This window comes from Sinohyriopsis cumingii, chromosome 2 (genome assembly GCF_028554795.1).
Source record: "Sinohyriopsis cumingii isolate HCF-2022 chromosome 2, ASM2855479v2, whole genome shotgun sequence".
In the NCBI taxonomy this organism is placed as follows: domain Eukaryota; kingdom Metazoa; phylum Mollusca; class Bivalvia; order Unionida; family Unionidae; genus Sinohyriopsis; species Sinohyriopsis cumingii.
In genome coordinates, this window is record NC_142962.1 from 44,302,064 (window position 1) to 44,323,165 (window position 21,102).

Consider the following 21,102-nt stretch of genomic DNA (forward strand, 5'->3'; position numbering starts at 1 on the left):
GTGAAGAGGGAATACTACCATTCTTCTATGCATGTTCGTTTATTTTATGCATATATTTTCTATTATTATATGCTGTGTATTCTATTATGCATTATTCTATTTTTATTTTCTAATAATTCTATGCTGAATATTATAATTTCTGTTATGCTATTTTGCATTTTTCTATGTGTGGTGCTGGCGACATCTTTTAAGGTGAATTTGTAAGCATGCTCACGTACCCGATCATGTGCATGAAACGAAAGAACAGCCTGATGAATTTCGTTGGTGTTTTCCAATGAAATCGTCCACGGGAAATATTTCTTGGCATGGGTTGATAAATTTTCCGTAACGATTATTTGGCCAACAATAATCAAGCAATAGAGTGGGCGACTTTTGACGCTCTCCCCAACTTTCAACTGCAGCTTCACCCATCCAATAAGCGCTCAGACTGTAGTAGATTGTATCCATGTTTATTTATATCAATGCATTTACCTGAAATGATAACCTCAACCTTCGTGCTTTCTTTGATGATCCTTCTAGCAATTCATTTTCCGGGTGTTAGGTTAGTAGTTTAATTATGTCATGGAAGAGATCATGTCGGTATTATGCAGCATCGACACGAGGTGCTTCTCCAGGCTTTGGTTGATTGTTGGAATCAAGTCGTGTTCTTGGCCCGCAGTAATTGTATCCGGGAATATGTTTTTCAGAAAAATATTTACTCCGCAGTGTCCCCTGTAGTTTAGTTATTTTTAAGACCTGGGTTTGCGTTTACCGGTGGATCTGGAAGGTATCAAAAATGTAAACTACTGTTCCACATTGAACGCATGTTTATGAGATTCCAGATTGGCCAGTACGATTTACAACTCGGGATGGATTCGCAGGATGTGTTTTGTGCAACATCACACGCAGTATAAAGGCATGAATGAGTTATACAACAATTGCTATTTAACACGGCATCGCAAAAGAAAAAAAGCTGCGCTTGGACCGCCATTCACTTCTTTGCGAAAGCAAACCCTATACTACCCAAGCATGGTGGCATGTTTTTCAAACTCTGTTCGTGGGTTAATATCAACCCGGCTGGATCCTGGAAAATTCAAACTGTTATTGAATCTGATAATAAAAGATATAACATGGGACCACCCGCGCATGATTGCGAAGCCAGTGAAGGATCAGCCATATTATGATATAATCAAAAATTTTACCGATGAGCTTCAGTCATCGCAATTAAGCAAATCGTAGGCATTGATTTCTTTTCCACAGTTGATAAAGCCTCCTGCCATTGACGACATTGATCCGAGAGAGAATAACTGTGTCGTGTTCCACGATGAATTCATGAATACCAAACCCCGCGAGAATTTTCCCCTCAAATTCGATACAAAATCACTGACGTGATATGTGACACAAAGATATGCACACTGGCATCAATTTGTCAGAGACAACTGCAATATGTTTATGATATTTCGTGGCACTGATCGCGCAAGCATTCATTGGATTTGGTGTATCGTCGACCACTCGTGGGATGAATTTCTGAATATGCTTGCGAAAGTCACCTAGGACAGATATAATAACATCGAGCCTTTTTTGGACACAAGTGTCTTACGCTACAATTTAACGACTTTGATAAATATAATGTCAAAACCTGCCAGTAATACCATGTGTTGCCTACTTATAATGTGTTGACAATGGCGTTAAACCCATTCCAACCAACCAACCAACCGTTCACGGGTCTTTCCGCGAATAACTCGTTTTTATTTTCCTTTGATGATGGCGAAACCTGGCAAGTTATTGAATCGATCAACAAAGGGAATCGAGGAAGGACTTCACTAATGACTAGCAAAGACTCTACAATTTATACGAGAAAAAGAGCCCATGCTTGGCTCTGACAATCGCTTAAATCAAAGCCGTACGTGATTGACATTACTGTCGTCAATAAGATGTTTCGGAGATATTTTCTAAACCAACCAATTCTGGATGTCGGACCTGGAGGGTCTGGATACGATATCGCGCTTGACGTTGTCAAGATTAACTTAACGATTGAGATGAATGTAACCTGTGACATTATGAGCGGCAGTTAGAACATCGGAGCTTCCCAAAAATGTGGTCTCTCAGGATTATATATTGTTTGGGTTTTCCCCAGCTGTGGAACCGGATAATCTGGTGTCGATTACACCAACGGCGCCTATGCAACTTCCATGCCCCACTGGCCGATTGGCACATGTTCACTTTACCCTTGTGGACCTAGACGGGCACACATTAGATCTCGAGAAGTTCTTGACAATACAAGTGCACATTATAGATTGACCTGATTTTCAAACATAATGACGGTGGACCGTGGACGTGTGATATCAGTGCGTGTCGTTAACGCTGAAAAACACGTCTACATGTTATATTGTGGAAATAATCTTCATGTTGTCAAAGGATTGTCCACGGGTGCGCTAGAGGTGCTCGAGGCCCTGATCTCGCACGCCGCACTGATCGCTAAACAAGTCGCATTGCGAGTCGTTGATAGCATTAAACACGTTGCTGCTGAAAGATTGAAAAATCAGGGATTGTGAGCAGTTAAATCGATTCGAGATAGATTAGAGACTGACTCGAGCACCACCAAAAGTGGTTCCAGTTACTTCCATCGACAGTAACAATGCCTCCTCTGCTTAGTAAAATCATCAATTAAACTGCTCAACAACGTATAGTTAATTCGCTATTACAAATCTGGCCCCCCAAAAAGCGGATGATGGTTGTAGACGGCAAGAAAGCCATCGCATAAGATTATAAGACGAGTCCTATACATATAACTAAAAATAATGATAAAATTGAAGAAGTATCTGATGCCACGATTGACATGGACGCGTATCTGAAATTAGATCTAAACAAAAATGATTTTCAGTATCATTGATATCAAATTATGTATCGGAATCAACAAAAAATCTAATTACAAGTGTTGTTGTTGTTGTTGTTGTGGGGTTTAATGCCATTTTTCAGCACACGATAGGCTATACATGGCGGCCAGTATTGATGGTGGAGGAAGAACCCGGGAAAACCCCCGGAAAGAACCACAGACCCACGAGAAGCTACTGGTAGACTTTCTCACATACCCACATTGGCCGAATCCAAGACTCGAACCCACGCAGACAGAGGTGAGATGGCAGTGATCGGTAACGGAGAGCGCTTTAGACCACTCGGGACCCTAATTACAAGTGCAGGACATGTATGTGTGTTTTCTTCCGCGTGGCCTTTTTAGAAACTGAGGGAAAAATGACGCACGACGATTATAACGATTACCCAGACTTTTCCAAGATTTGATTTGTTAACAATGGTGTCACGGAGTTGTTCAACGTGGGATCAGTTCTTAGCCTCAACCACAACAAATCAAGTTGAGGCTACGACATCGTAGCTAGCACACTGCTAACTAAAATGACTGCTCCCTTGTCCTAAAAAAATCAGCCTGAATTAGTATAAAAGTACAGCATCTTTAGCACCTATTAAAATAGGGGAAACGAATTTTGTCCAACTAGACAATACCAGCTTCTGGAAGTACAATGGATGAATTACTACCAAAAAAAAAGTTATCAGCTCTTTTTTTAACAATTTACAAATTGAAGTCCAGGAAGTGAAAATGACAAAGAGGAGCAAATATGGTTGAAATTCAATATTTCTTACTAAACTAAAGCAGAAACATGCTGAAGAAAAAAAAAGCTAGACGGACAATTATGGTCAACAACTCCGTTAAATGATACAGAAGACTGGACATCGACCTCTCATCAATGTAAACGATGCATATACATTTTTTGTCAAAATCAAAACAGTTCCCACTTGTTTTGTGGACACCTAATTGGTGAAGGCCGACCTGTCGTACACGATTGCGATAGGCCTATTTCATCGAGCGGGTCCCTAATTAAAAACTTGGACAAAATACTCCAGCATATATAATCCGAATAAATACGGCATCAGCTGGCCAGTCAATGACTTGTGAAAAAAGTTATCTTTTAACTTACTTCCATGCAGGGGTGTCCGGTCCATATTGGAGAACTAGGCGAAGACAGTTGAGGATGGCCTGGTGCCACTTGATAATTTCGACATACGCATCCCACTATGCTTGACGCCCAGTTCCGCTAGGGGAAAACATGGTTTACTCAAGTCTTAACCTTCATCTTGCTTTACAAGTGTCTAATTTCGTCTTCACTGAGTTTCTCAAAATAAATCTTGGACAATCTTGCGAGTAGATTTCAGCATGTTACTGGTTTTAAATATTTAGTTTTAAAACAAAAATCGCAAGCTGGAAGGATTTTTTTCGCGCTATTAAATACAAAGGACTAAAAGGGGTAAAAAAAAAACGGAGCCCATCATCTACTCGAAGTAGTCAGTGTTGTTTTATTTCTTGAATGCTCGGTATGATGTCATGTCGAAATTATAAAATGCATGGTTCGCCTAGGGCACCAGTTGCTGGCAAACAGCCTAGGGCGGCCACTGCCGCCATATTTTAATGTTATGCTCATTTTATTTTCTCTCATCGATTTCAAAATTGGCCGTTAGAACGAATGGGTAGGTGGGTAGATGTATTCACAAAGAGATTAGTTATATGATCTAAAAAAGAAAATCATTTGATCTCAGGCATACAATTTTCTTTTGGCACTTCAGTCACACTCGTCATGGTTATAACTTGGCCCCCAAGGTCAGATATGTCTGAAAGTCTGTTTGTCTTTATATAAGAATGTCTCTCGTGGGGATGCGTCTTATTTAAAACGTAACGATCAAAGTAGGGTACATTCATAATTAATCTGCATTTATCAAATGCTTGTAAATCCGGTTACTACTGACAAATAATTTCAGAATCTCTCTATTAGTATTTATAAAACGCATGCAAAATCAGCTACTATTGGAATGGGAGTGCAGGTTCAGAATTTTGGAATTCACACACACACACCGCGTTGCAATTTATATGTTCAAATTAAAGTGACTGTTTTTGTTTGTTATGCTGGAAATGTTTCGGGATCGTTACAATAGGACCCAAATTTAATGAGGTAATGTGGGGTGTGGGGTGTGTGTGTGTCATGCGAACAAGACGCCATCAAGTCTGTCATTGTACATGCAAATGCTCAAAAAGCTGTTCACTTCGTCTTGCATTGATTTCGTACCATACCCACCCCCTCAACTATCACCTACGTTTCACTACAATGCATAAATAATAAAAGTATAAATTTGACTTCTTTGTCCATTTTCCCATGGAAGCGGAAGGTATAAAGTTAGAAGACGATTTTTAATGTGGGTTTCTTTTGTGCTTGTTGTAAATCTGATGATCACTGAATCCAGAAATTCCATTATTATTTTGGGCATTGTCACCGAAATTTAACATGATCCTTGAAAAACTAGTGAAAAATTAATTGCTCTAGGCCATATGGGAACGAGTTAGGGATCGTTTGATGTTAGACGACCACTATTAATAAAATTAATCATTTTATCCAATATTTCGTCCCTGAAACATGAAAATACATATATAAAACTAACTTCTGCTACTGAAACCATTACCTTGTTTGGGATTGTAACTGATTTCGAGCTTCCCATAACTGTATAATACAACAACTGTTGCGAAACAAATTAATAAACGTTAAACATTTGTAGAACGTTTTACAGGATCCCAAGACATGAACAAATGCAAAAACAAGAGTCAAAAGTGACCATTAAAACGTTATGCATTTTAAACGTTCTACACACACTTCTTCCTATTTTGACTAGAAAGAAGTCACTTTGCTTAAATTTTAATGTCCAGCATGGACCCTGATGTATACCTTGGCCAAACAAATTTAAAAATAGAAAAGAAAAGAAGTTTGTATTGGATACGTTGGAATCATATCAATTGGAGAGAACTTTACCACAACAACAACAAAAAACACAACCTTTCACTGGCTTTGAAACTGTCGCGGTTGGTGGAACAGTTTTGCGTATGACAGTCAACATGGCGGAGTAGCTAAAGAAAGGTTATGCATGAAAGGTCGTCCTACATTGCAATTGTCAAGGTTTAGTTGTCTTGATTCCCAAGAGTCTGAAGTGAACTGAGGCAAAGATAACAAACTTCAAGTTTCAAATGCTGACAAGAAAATAATAAGTGCAGGAAAATTTGTGCATTGATAAATTGTCACAAATGCCATTCTGAACAATTTGTGTGTTAATTTTGTGGCGTTTACAATTTTCCTGCAATTTAACTCACTGTATGATTTAATTTTAACAATCTTTTATTGGTGATAAAAATTAAGAAAATTAAACCAAATGGAATCCACTCCCTTTTTTAATACAACATTTGTTTGCTAAAGGTGATCAGTATCATGTACTTAAAATACACAAAACAGGGACCTTCCACATAAATACAATTTCAAATTTTTTTCTCCAAAATTTAACTAGACTGGTCAGTCAATGAATGCTTGCAGAAAACCCCTCACTCCACTAGTAATAATCTAATGAAACCATTCGTACATGTGACAAACTCTTGTCAACAATCAAACAAATGCATAACACATTTCATGAAGATATCTCAGATGGTTTGGAATATATTACCTGTCCCGTGTTTAAGGGGAAAACAGATGGATATCAATACTCTCTTAATAGCCAGAACGTAATCAACAATTGCACTTCTTGCCTCTAAGAAGCTTTAACAGTCTACTCCAGACTTTATAAACATTAATTATCATGCAGGAAATAATCAGATTAAACGATACCTAACAATATAAAAAAAATTCTCTTTTTGTAATTAAAGTGCATTTTTTATCGTTGCCTTTATAGAACTTTACTTATATTGAGTTATAAGTGCCTGAACTCCCATTTAAACAGACGTTATTCCCTCCCGGCTGTAGAGTATGTAATTGGTATATCCAAAATAAGTTCTGTATCTTTCCTATACAACTGCTAATGGAGAGCTCTTAATCAGATTTAATAATTTCTATTATCTGATCTTTACCAAAATCTATGTTGTGGTCAGATAAATTAAAATGCTTAGACATCAGGGAATCTTTATAATAAGAGATCCCTCAAGTGTTCTTTTACTATCACTTGTAATTCCCATTTAGTCTAAAAATACGTATTAGTGCAGGTGAATAAATAGATGACATTATTAGCAGTACAATGTCCTTTTAGCCATTTTTTTTAATTTTAAAAATTTGTAAAAGAGTTCTCTCTCTTCTTTATAAAGCCAATAGATTGGGGAGGTAGTATCAGACGCGTTGCTTCTGGACGTCTGTAAATGGTTCTTCCAGTTTTCTCTTTTTGTTCAAAATCTCATTTCTACTGTAGTAAAGATGTTTACTTTAAATTCAAGGCCTAACTTTATTTACAAACTCAAAACGTTCTCGAAGTAAACTCCATTTAAAATGACCCATATCTTCTTTATTGTGTCTTAGGTCAAGTTCGTGTGGGTGTGATTTAGGTTTCTAATGTAGCTTTAACAATTTTTCAGTCATATCGCTACAATGTCTGCAGTGTGACAGTTTATAGTAATGTCTAGCACCGAGGCATCATGTCGCAGACATGGAGCATGATGTCCCACCCAGTCACATTATTCCGACACCAGGCTGACCAGTCCTAACACTAACCTCTTAACGCTGAGCGCCTACCAAGGCAGCTGTTAGTACCATTTTTTAAGGTCTTTGGTATGACTCGGCCGGGGATCGAACCTGCGACCTCCCACATCCGAGGCGGATGCTCTAATCACTAAACCACTGGAACGGTTCTTAGGTCAAGTGAAATTTGTATATTGGACGAGGTAAACAATTATTCATTCCTGTTTAAGTTCAGTCTGTGGAATCATTTACTGCTGTGTTCAGATTTAATTTGTGAGGAGACATTTAAATTATTCACTGGAGTTACAAAGTATTCATTAACATTTTGGACTAAATCACTATTTTGGAATTATTATGAATTCATTCAAAGACATTCTATGAATTCTATTCGTACATCAGCTCATTCAAGAATATCCGTACATCAACAAATTAAAGATTATTTTAATACATTCAAAACTTCTGGTCTTGAGATAGAACATTTGGGGTTTTGGGGGATTTAAGTCACAATACTCTAAGTTCCTCTTAAATCTTCTCTGTGTAACTTCGAGAAATAAATTATGCTTTAATTTTAATAAATTTATGCTACTACTTTCTTTCTGTTACGTTGTTAAAGACCATACAGTAAAATTGCTATTATTATTAACATCTGTTTCAGAAGTCTCATCACTGAAAACCTCAAGAAGCCACATTGTACTAGGTACATGTAACAGGCTTAGGGTACCTTATATACCCGTTATAAGATGAGTCCGACTGCAAACTTCACAAACCCAGATCTGCTGGTATTTAACTACTTTGCAGTTTGACATGACTTATAAGCAAGTATAGATGGTAATCTTAGGCTGACAGCTGATATTAGAATTGGAAATATAAATGAATGGTGGACGGCTCAGTAAGGGAGAAAGTCATATGCACATTTCTTGTGAATACTGGTAGAAACAGCTAGAGTAACTTATTGTGTAAATAACATGACGATCCTCTTCCTCCAATCTGCATGAATACTTACTTCACACAGTGTATACACAAGTAATGCAAAGGTGCAAAGTGTACAAAAACTTGTACATTTGAATAGGTCTAAAGACAGTTGTAAATTAAGATATGCAATGGAATGTTTACATTGACAAAGATTATTTGGCACCTCAGAAAATAAATCTTTACAGATTATTTTAACATGTTGCTGCCCTCAAACAAACAATTTGAAAACAAAGAATTCTCTCAGAAAATTATACCACTGATTTGTAAACAAATACAAAAGTTGTATCTTTATTCAGAAAAAGGAACTTGAGTAAATGCCAAAATATGATAAAGTCTATTTCAACAACAGCCTCCATAAAACATCACCAACTTTCATGTTAAGGAATTTCTGTAAATACTATAAAACCATTAAATGGCTACTAGTTATGTTAACTCTTTAAATTAAAATAAATATAGTCAGCAGAAAATCAATTATTTTAACAGTTCATTTATTATACATTTCTTTAAATTGTCATAAAGACTTTATTTACATGTTAACACTGAATTAACTCCCTTTTTGCACAACAGTGTCAAAAGTAGCAAAATATAATATTTTAGCAAGTTTTTTTTTTTAAATGTGGATTAAAATGCAAGTGAATGCTATATCTAAACTGTCTTACAGTGGTTGCTAAACAGAAAAAAGAAAATTCACATTGCATTTAGATATGCACCGATGGGGGTGGGGGAGACAACTAGAGAAAAAGCAGACTTAATCTGGTTTTCTCTGCAATAAGAAGCCTATTGTGCCTAAACTGTTTCCTAAAGTGGGGCCTGGTATGCATATAGCATGCCACAACTCATGATTATGAGATAAATGGAAAAACTTTAACTATAGCCAGTAATAGACAAAATACTGGTTACAAGGAGCTTCTTTTTGTCGAAGGGAATGGTACTAACAGTCATGCATACCATCTGAAATTTCATGATTCTAGTATAAACAGTACTTCAGAAATGAACATGAAAGTCATTGAAGTATATATACAGGCCATAATGACCTACTTCTACAATACTGGAAGAAACCTGTGCCCCATGGCTAATGCAAAAACTTATCACAAAGCATTAAAATTTAAGTCATAGTGACCTTTTCAGTGTGGCTGTGGCACCAATAGATACATACAGTAAGTCAGTTCAATGATTCAGATATCAACAGCAAAAGCACAAAATGTATCCAAAATTGGTTAAGCATTAAATATGGTCAGTGACCTAATTTTGTGACAAGGATGTACTAAGCAAGATTCATCCCCTTAGCAAACTTCATGATGACTGGTATAACAGTATGTATCCAGGATGGAAGTCAGTGTAATCACATGCTAAATGCAAAAATAATTATGTAAACTGACATTTTATGTACCTGTTTTCCTATACTGATCCAAATATGGGGATTTGTTAAATTTAAAGGACAATAGAGAATGTACCCTTTCATTCAATCAATGTTCAACACTGAATAGATCATAGTGGCCTACCTTTGTGAAAAGGGTATAGTACTCACCAATATGCATTTAATTACCAAGTTTCAGGATGCAATAAACCTATATGGTCATCAGCTAAATGTAAAACCTTAACACAATGCCATAAATATGTCACCTTCTTATGTTGTAAGGATGCTGTACTAATAGAGATGCACAAAATCATCTAGTTTGAAGATTCTAACATGAACAGTACTTAAGAATAAACTTAAAACACACAATTTAAGTCTGTGAAGTATGAAATATAGGTCATAGTGACCTACTTTAATGATAATGGTTTAATGCTTGCAAAGATGCATCCCCTCAACAAGTTTCATGATCCCAGGAAGAAGAATATCTATAATGGGTGCAAAGTATATGGGGTATAATGTACAGATAATGCAAATAAATGCATGTACAAAGTTAACCCCCTACCTTCAAGGGGCTGGTCTTATAAAACTTACTCCAGACTGATGCCTATTTAGAACGAAAGAATGAGATACAGTGAAACAGATGGATGAATGTTCACTCAAGGCAAAGTAAAACTGTAAAACGAATGCAGCTGACACACTGAAAAAGAGAGTAGGGATACCTATTCCTTGAGTGACTTTGAACAGGCACGATTTTAACAAAATACATTTAATTATGACATTATAGCTGGATGCAGAAACAGGTATTAGCCAATGTAGGTATCCAGGGAGACATTTGTTTTTCATAATAAATATAAATTTTCACGCTTTTTGTTCAACTCCAGTCTTTGAATATCTCTGAATATAAGTGATGAATCTATTAAAGCAAGGAGGTGTTAAAATCTCATTTCATAATTATTATATACATTACATATCTTCATAAAGTCACTGATTATTTCTCTACACCAAAATATTCTCTGAATGATATGAAATGATCCTAAAAGAAATGCACCAGTTACATCAAATGAAGCAAACAAAATCTTTGTTTGTAAGCTTAACCAGATTAAAACCATAAATGGAACAAAACAAGAAACAGACATTGCATTTTTATGCACAACAGTGGATCTAGTTAGAAATGTTGGAGTGACTTCCGCTATAAACCATTTTACGCAGTTGTACCAAGGAATAGTGTTTCTAAAGAATCAAATACATCACAAATAAAGTAACTGTATTTAATCAATCATCTAACAGACTCACAATGGAAAAACATGGCTAAAAAGGCTGCTGAAAATTTCCATTTAAAAACCTTATATACATGTATGGGTTTTCTGGAAAAATGTAATGCCTTTAATAGGACATTTACCATCCAAGTGTATTCTTTGCAGTAGCGTTGGGGAATTCATAAAATACATAGGATGCATTTGAAATTTAGAATTTATCTGAGCCAAGTGTACATGCTTCAAGAAAGGTATAGGCTGACACCAGTCACTATCCAATACATAGGTAAGAATTACAATATGCATAATTACCCCAAAAATTGAAAGAATGGATTTGACCAGCTGATCCCAAATCAAAGTTTTGTGGCATGCAATTACAATCTTGGTTACTTCCTACCATCAACATGGAATAACCAAAATTATAAACAGGCTAAAAACAATATTTGCCAAAGCTGATCTCATTTATGCATCATCTGTTCAGTCCATATTTTTTCTCGTGACAATTGTTTGGTAACTTTTCCAATTACATGTACGGCTTTTATGATTCTGCAAGGTAATCTTCCAGAATGAGGGGCAAGACCAAATTTCTAGAATGTATCTAGTTCATTTTTCTTCCACTCTAGGATTAAGGAACAATATCAATGGAAACATTTATGTAAACCTCATTATATAGCATTTCAGCTTCCTTGTTATTCATTTATTTCATGGTTCCCCCACTTTTTAAAAAACAAATTTCCTGGTCTTTTCCGAGGCTTTTTCTATGATGAAATTCATTTGTTCAAGGTTCACTTGTGACCATCAATGAATGGAATTAAAAAACATTTTAGTTTAGAAAAAGTGCAGTTTTCATATCAAACGGTTTGGCTCTCCTATAACATCTGAATCGGACATATCTATAAAACTGTAATCCTTTTATAATACAGTAATATCTGTATATACTACAAATTCACATAAAATTTGCATGTTATGTTGTTTCAATTTACAGTTTCGAAATGTTAACTTTACTTTGTTGAGTTTCATTATGGTGGTATGAGGAAACATTAACAGAATGAACTGAAATTAATTTAGTTTCCCTTCAAACTTTTTTAATTCTTAAGAAATAAGAATAATCACTTCTAAATCAAGATTTCAATGTCCTGAGTAGAGTATATATTGACTGACATAGCATTTAATTACATAAAACAAAATGTTACAAGAGTCAGCCAATTCAAAACCATACATGAAGATTTAGTGCATGTGCCATTTGAAATTTACATGCATAATATACTAGGTAAACATTTCCTTATCACAGTAAGAAAAAAACAAAAAACAAATGAACATTATTATAATTTTATCTAACAAAAAAGTTTTAACTTGGAAATAATCTGTGCTAATATAACCAAGAACAACATTCTTCAAATTGAACAGCTCAAGACAATTTGGTTGAAAGTCCATCACTTTTTACTACTTAATTACAAAAGAGTGGGTTTAAATTTTGACAAAAAAGACCTTCAGAATTAAATACAGATATATTACTGTATAAAACAAAAATTGAATTTTCTGTATGCTTGTAATATGATAAACCAGTCCCCAAACCTGTACTGGTACTCACAGGAGCTCATACTGTTTCTTAAAATTTACAGAATATATAACACAAAGGAGGACATTTCTCAAATTTCTCCTGTAACCTATTTAAGAATCAACACCAATATTTCAAGCTACACATTACATGGCCATAATTTAGTAGCAATGTTCAGCTCAGAGATTCAACATTTAAAACTACACAAAATTAGACTTACTACTCTTTCTGTAAGGAATGGTGCCAATTGTCTAATCTGACTTTCCTCTGACACTTAACCCCATTTTTGATATTTGGTTATTTAGGTTGGGGTGTGGGGTCAGAGTTTATTGCCTATCTAAAAGCTTAAATTGGATGCCACAGTGCAATGGTAGCTGCTTACCACTGGTCACACTTGCATGAAATCAATAGAAAATTGACGATATACACCAACATAAATGTCCAAACAACAATGGGGTGCAAAGGATCAGGGGAAATCGTATTATACATTTTCCAAATAATACTGTTGGATTTGGCCATGATTGCACTAAAAATATGCAAGTGCAATGCAATGCAATACTGCCCTTTCAATGGTTCACAAAAATAAGATCATCAGCTGGTGCAGTCTGTTATTTCATTCAACCAAAATATTCGTAGATTTCTAAATATTTAGCAATGTTAGGTTCTAAAATTTACCAAAAGGCGAGTTGTGGCTGAGGTTACTATTGACAATGTTTAAAACCATGTTCCCTTTATCAACTACAAAATGAAAGCTTTATCACAATATATTTTTTGATAACTTAGATATCAAAACAAACTGGTGATGATAAGTTGTATAATTTAATTTTTGAACTCTCTGAGAGCACACGTTTGCAGGCATGTTGGTTTGATGTGACATGTGACTGGTTTTCATACCTTCCACATACGAAAAGATAGATATTGAGCTGTTGTTAGACTAACCAGTCTACCTGACAAATCTACTCATCCAAGTGTTCGGATAGACTATACAAATATGTTTACGCATGCACCCAAATGATCTATACTGCAACCACTTGATATTCTGGTCAGAACTTGGTAAATCTAACTGACAATTGTTTCAGCGCCAACTCAATTACGTGATTGGTTTTGTCATCAAGTTGTGGTGAAAAATTCCAGGGTTCCCCCCACCCCACATTCAGTGATATCTACAAAATTCAAGGACACTTCATGGTCTGGAAAAAATATAATCTTCTCCAAACTTTTTTCGCTAGATTTCACTGTAGCATGGGGATCCGGTGGTTTACAGAAATAGCATAGGTGTGAAAATAATTTGTTATTTATAGGCATGACAAGACCAATTATTTTTGTTTTATAGTCTGTACCTCTCATACTGAAGATTCATACTTTATTTTCATAGGTATATCTGGTATTTGCAAAACAAAACTGCTAAATACCAGAAATGTGTTCATAAAACAGATTCCTCAAACACTGTGCCCAAAAAACTTAAACACAAAACTTTATGGGATACACAGGTGGCTGGTTGGGCATGAAAAAGACATTTCTGCATGTACTTATATATTCACGAATACACATCAGGTGGGGGAGTCTATCTTTTCCCACCAAAACTGATCATTTGTTTGCGTGTGTGTGTTTGTGTGTGTCTGTGTGTATGCTTGTGGATTGTAACAATCATGATAAAAAAAGCATGTTCATAGTACTTAAAATTTAGCTGTATGCATGTTCATTGTGAACTTCTGTGCAAGAAATTTCACTAAATATTAACACGATAGTCTGTAGGACTTTATCTTTTTATTCTTTTCATGCTGCATAATATTAAATAAATGTATATGTAACTTTCAAGTTTATGTGAAAATCCTGCAATTTTTAAATGTATCTTTACTACTCTTATGTTGTGGATTGGTCAGATACAACATAAAGTATTGATATTTATACAGAATCTAAATAAAGTTACACTTTATAAGAATGCGGCTGAAAAATAGATATTAATGTCAAAGACAAGTCTGGCTATTCTAAAGCTGGCACAATGAGACAAGGAGTCAGAGGGACAAAAGAAGGATCCACAACAGAAATGTCAAACTTGGCTCCTTCCCAGTCACATTCCTTTTGTTTGAGTGAATCAGTTAAATAAAAATTATATTGGTGGTGTATTACTTAAAATACATAAACTAACAACCTATCTCCCCCAAAGTCCTATGTTTAACACATAAATTACCAATGCTTTAGTACCGAATTACTTTCTTTACAGAGTGAAAACTAAGATGCAATGTTCTGAGGATCAGAACACAGTTGCATAGAGAATTTGAAGTAAAAACTAATCACTGCTCAAGATTAGTTTCCTCCATGGGTTCTGTGATGAACTGAGTTTCTCCATCCATTGCCAACAAGGCCTGCACTGTCTCTAGGGGCACTCCATTTCCATCACTGTCTTGAAGCTGCAGAATCTCTCCATCTGGGTTTTGAATGAGAATTATACCATCTTCAGTCTGGTAGATATTAGTGGTAGGAATGGTAATAGATTCAACTTGATCATCATCTGTATTTGTGCCTTCAGCATACTGTACAAACTGAGTATGTTGTTCCTCTTCAAGAAGTTGCCCTTGAATGACAGCTGCTGTACTTCCTGTCTGATCCATGTTTACATCAGGGGAGATAACCATGTCCATACCATTGATTATCTCCCCTGACTGTTCATGGATCCCCTGAGAACATAAAATACTGGAATCTACACTATTTGTCTCTGCCATGCTCTGAATCACAAATCCTTGTCTCTCTGGAGAATTCTGAGAAACAGCTGCATCAGAAACTGAAATAAATGTGACTCCATTCTGAGAAAATGAAAATGAATTATTGCCATTGTTTGTAACAGAGTCCTCTGTTTTAATATCCACTTGTCGGGGTTCTGATTTCATACTGGCAGCACTCTGAGGTTTAAGGGTGTATGTCAATGACTTTGAAGTAGTATTTTCTGATTTGGCAAGCATGGATGAGGCGAGTGTAGGTTTGGACCCAGCTAAAATGTATGTAGTCCTACCACTTGTTTGACTGGATGCAGCCGTTGTTTGTACAGTGTTTGGTAAAACTTTTCCACTTATTAAAGAAACACTATTAGTAGAACCTGTGTGATTCACAAGAGAACTGTTCACAGTGGAAGTGGTTAAAACATGATTACTGGCTGCAATGGAAGAGGCCATGTTGTTTAATAAGCTCATACTGGAAGTTGGTCTGATGTTTGAAGTAGCACTAGAAACTGGTAAAGATGGATTTGTAACTGTTGTGTTTGGTAATGAGTTAGCTGGTAGAACACTAGTCCTGGAGGCAGTGTTTGCAATAATGTATGTTTGAGATTTCAATGGATTTGCTTGTGATTTAACTGCTGAAGTTAAAACTTTCATAGGAGATGGTGACACTACACTGGAATTTGTGGTCACTGAAGATGCCACAACTTTTACTGGAGAAGGCACAACTTTATTGGAATATGTAGTCAATGCTGAGCCTGAACCAAGTGTTACCAATGTAGAAGAGGCACTAGAATTTATAATGTTTTGCATATTTCTGCTAGTTGAACTAGTAGAAACAGGGATAGCAATAGGTTTGGGTATTTTGAGTGGTACAAGTTGTTCCTTCTGTACCACCTCCACAGTTCGCTTTTCTGGAGCCACATGGGCCTGACTCACTGACAGTAGAGGATTGGTAGTCAGGAACTTGTAGTGGTAGGATGTATCCTGATCTTGAATGTCCTTTACAATGTAGCAGCCAACTTTCAGTCCCAATGCATCAGCTAAACTGCTGTTTTGGATCTAGAAAAAAATTTGCATAATAAAGTTCAAGAAATTTCAATAACTAAATCTAAGGCATTACTGTCACTACAGTTTTCAGAGTGAATATGTGAACAATATCATACTGTTCTGTTCCAAAAGTAAACTGGAGGCCAAATTTCCACAAATATCTCATACTTGGCAGCCCATATTAACACTGTTACACAGCTTTGAGTTTAATTGCTTTATTCATACTATACTGATTCTAATGCCATTTTCCTTTGCAAAGTAAATCCAGGCACAATCTAGTGGTTGAGCTTTTTAAACTGTATTGATTGCCATTTCAGTCGTTTTTAGAGCATTGGTACCCAAGGAATGCTGAAGTCTTTTTAATGAAATGAATACATCTTAAATTCAGCCAAATGTGAAAAGACATATCTGTTTAGTTCAAGAAAAATTAATGTGCAGTTCAACCAATTTTAGCATTTGTTGGCTACCATTGCTTTTCAACTAACCGAAATGGTGGTCCACAATGGCAATATAGGAGAGGGGCAAAATGGGTAATTTTTTTACATTACTGGGAAATAAGGTGAATATGATTTATGAAAGTTTGTATCAAATACTTTTTTTGCATGATTATGCCACACAGATTCAAAACTTTTGTGAAATTTTCAATTTCAGTTTGATTTTCACATAACATTCCAAGTCCAAGGGTGAGAGATGCAGAGGCAAGCAGAGAACAGTCTTCTCTCACGTTTGCTACAAGAGACAGGTTAGATCCTGTCTTTGGAATCCACTGTCCCTTGATAAGTGCAAAAATTCATCTTTATGTACATCAAAATATTGCAAGGCACTTGTAGCAAATCAACCCTCCCAATTGCATCTCTGCATCTTGCAATGTGGCACTCTGGTGTCTCCAAAGAACATACAAGTATTACCAATTTCATTTAGGATCAACCTGACCTTGCAATGAATGGGTGTAAGTTTCATGGCAATCCTCCAAGAAGTTTAGGAAAAGCAACACTCTAACTAAAACACTTCAAATGGGATTCCAATTTTTGTGGTTTTCATTGGTGAGCTACATCATGAATTTAATGTCAGAATTTAATGTCCTAATGAAATATCAATCAGGCTGACATTCATCCCCACCACACCATCATATCCACTGGAAGGCATACCATGCTACCTATAGTGCAAAGAATGTGAAACATCCATTATGCTAAGTCAATGAATGATGAAAACAGTGAAAATGCAAAATTTCATGAGCACGAAAAAATGTACAAGGTTTTAATGACCCCACCTGATGTAAATAAATAAATGCAAATTTGCTCACTGTCAGAGTGGTCTTTTATTTCCCAAAGCACATATTATTCCCACTTATCTACTTATATTCCATAATTAATGCCTTGGGGTTGTTTCATTTACATGGAAATCACCTGCTCCCACAAGGATGGGATCAATGACATTACCTGGGGGGAAGGAAATTAACATTTCCCTTGAGGGGAAGGGATCCTATACACTTGCCACTGGAGGAAGTTACCAACATCCAGTACTGAATAGTGACAATACAAAATGTTTCCACTCCATGAGTGAAATAATTCCATTAACCTACTAAAAATAAATGAAGATTTTCTTTTTATTATATATATTTTAAAGACAAAAGCCCTCAATTTGAATGGGTTTTCTACATTCTGTGCCACTGTGACTAACAGCTGCATTACTACATTGATAAAAAGAAGTTCCTAAATTTTACAATAATTTTGGAGCATAGTATGTACAAACTAAATCTGTACATCACAACTGCTCCAGTGGTTAGAGCATATGCCTCGGATGCAGGAGGTCGCAGGTTTGAATGCCAATTCATGCCAAAGACATACAAATTTAACTGCTCAATAACAGATCATGCATCCAATTTTTGATTGTCACTTAATATCCATTTGCAATCAACAGAAATCAATGCCTGATTGATCCATCATTTTCAGACTGTTAATACAAACTGTTAGTTAAAACTGCTACTTAAAAAAAGGTACTATATTTAATCATAAGATTCTTTTTGAAAAATGTCTACCACATGTCATGTAAGTTCAGTTCCCATGGTTCATGTTGAAAACTTTAAAAAAAAAGTTAATATGTAAAGTCTACTTTTGCTGTTTGCTTTTAGGCATTTCCTGATGGCACCTCATTGACTGAATCAATGTACATTAGAGGGTCTTCAGCCTATATTTTAATATCTGTACATCCTGATGCAGAGAGTGAGTGGATGTGGGAGGGAGGGAGGGAGGAAGGGTAAGAGAGAAATGGAAGAAGAAAAATGAAATAGGCCTAAATATCACACATATGGACTGATATACTTCTTGAATGGAAAAAGATATTAGTTCCAAAACTGATATCGCCACTTTAGCAATATCATTTTTCTCCCACTGATATATTTCAATATCTCACTATGAGATATATATTTAAAAAACAGAAGTAAAGAATTTGCATGAAAGTGCATGAAGACAGTTCATCTTGGTGTCAATATGCATGCAGTTTATATGCAACCATGTTTATGAACAACTGTTTCACTAAATTACAGACTTCCAAGGCCACTTAAAATTCCTGCAATAAAGTGCATGAAGTTAATTTATCCTAGTGGCCATATGTAAAGGCAACAATGTTTTGGAACAACTGTTTCATGATAATTTCAGACCAGCAATGCCATTCTACTTTTATTGTTTTTGTGGGCATCACAATCTTGCAAAAGGATATTTAAAGGATTCATTACCTGCCATTATTCATTATTTTTGGACTTAGTCCCATGCACAAAAGAATGGAAAGTAAACAATTTTGGCCAATATGTAGTTCTAAGGACCATATGTGTGATTACTTTTGAAAAGAAACATGTATTAACAGTATCACATGACCCAAACATGGACCCAGCTCTTGATGATAATCTAAATCTGGTTAGAAATAGAGTGACTAATGGCAGGGGCTGGCAAAAATATGGATCTGGCCCTTGACCTGGTTTTATCCATTAATTTACAACATAGTGTGTGGCTTTAAAATCACTTATCCAGCCAGTGCCCTGATGGAAGTTGCCCATGCCTCGACATCCGAGAATTAGATGATACAAACCTATTTACCAAGTCTGAAAATTCCATATCAAAATGCTGTCTCAAGAGCAGAAACAAACTCAGCATATCAGAGGAAAGATTACCTCATTAATATGCATAGTTCTCTTTCATGATAAAACTCCTTCAACAACCTAATGATATTAGGCTTACAAAGTCTGATTTCAAATCCGATTAGAAAAAAAAAACATCACTCCAATAGCAAAAAGCTCAGCCAATCAGACAAAAATTCATCTTGATATTCTCTGAAGATGTGACCTAAATGAAAAATCACTGGACATTATGATGGTATTACAAAGTTTGATTAAGAAACATTGAAATACAAACTGACAACAAGCTCAGCCAATCAGATGCAAGATCACTCATTGAAATTCCTGCATCTCACTCATTGTGGAATTCATCCAAGATTTGATAACGCAGGTCAGAACTGTAAGTTAGATAACACTTGGAAAAACAGTATTATAAGTGGTTCAATGTTTGACCATTCGAAAGCATAAATCATCTCATTTATTAATTTATTAATCTTGTTCGTTATCAAACTTGTCTCAGATCTTCATGATAAGCATATATTCCAAGTTTGATCAAAATTGGTTCGAAATATGGTCTTCAGAGTGGTACATTCAGCCTATCAGATGTGAAATCACCTCACTAATAAGCCTGGATATTGTTTGTTCCTTAACTTATCCAGGATCTGAATACTGCTTGTTCCTTAACTTGTCAGGATCTCGGTCATGTAAGCTTTTATTCCAAGAATGATTAAAATGGGATCAATAAATGTGGCCCTCAGAGTGGTAACAAGCAATTGTTGTGGTAAAAGAATTTCTCAAAATATTTCATTAACAGGTGAAATGAGGTTGGCATCACTTCTACAGCACAGTAACAAACCTGCAGCTGCTTCTCCACATTTGGGATGTCTGTTTCTAAATCTGTGGTGGGTTTTAAGTACTCTCTGCACATTTTTTGGATCTGTTTGTGAAGAGACTCAAACTCTTGTATTATGTCCTCCATGTGAGGCTTACACGGCTTCCCCTTTTCCACCTTCATCAGTAAAAACTCCCAAAGGGTGATAACTTTTGCAAGACGTGGAAGTAATTCCTCTATTAGCTCATCATTGTCACATTCTCTGATTATCTGTAAGAAAATTACTGACAATATTAAAACAAAAGCAATCTGCTGACTCGACAGTTATTATAAAAACAAAAATGTTGACAGTAAAAATTACCTAATTTTGATCAAGTGAATTGTTCTTTTCCAAATTTATTATGCGACTCTTCTAACACCAGTTGTAATTAATTACAAACTGAGACCAGTCTGCTCTCCATCTGTTAAACATTTACTAATACTGAATTGTGAAAGGGAAGAGCTTGGATAAGACTGACAAAATTAAATGGAAAACAAACTTCTGATAATAAGTAGGGACTTTCAAAGAACAAAGCTGGCAATTATTCCTGACAGCCAGGAATTAACATTTGCCTGAACAGACAAGTAATCAGGTAATTCACTTGACTGCCAGAAATGTTCAATTGCCATTTCAAGCCGGGTAAGTGGATTTTCATCTGCTGCAGATGGACAACATAAGGACAAGTAATGCACCA

General features: G+C 35.8%; 1 protein-coding gene across 1 annotated transcript in view; it reads right to left on the reverse strand.

The window, feature by feature from the left end:
- Nucleotides 1–11,106: 11,106 nt before the first annotated feature.
- LOC149804743 (uncharacterized) overlaps nucleotides 11,107–21,102 on the reverse strand; it is a 53,791-nt gene continuing 43,795 nt past the window's right edge. The window contains exons 4-5 of the mRNA XM_089943782.1: nucleotides 20,393–20,638; nucleotides 11,107–16,439 (exon numbers count right to left, since the gene is read on the reverse strand). Of these exons, the coding sequence (XP_089799908.1) occupies nucleotides 14,958–16,439; nucleotides 20,393–20,638 (1,728 nt within the window). The 3' untranslated portion in view covers nucleotides 11,107–14,957. The remainder of the gene's footprint in view (nucleotides 16,440–20,392; nucleotides 20,639–21,102) is intronic.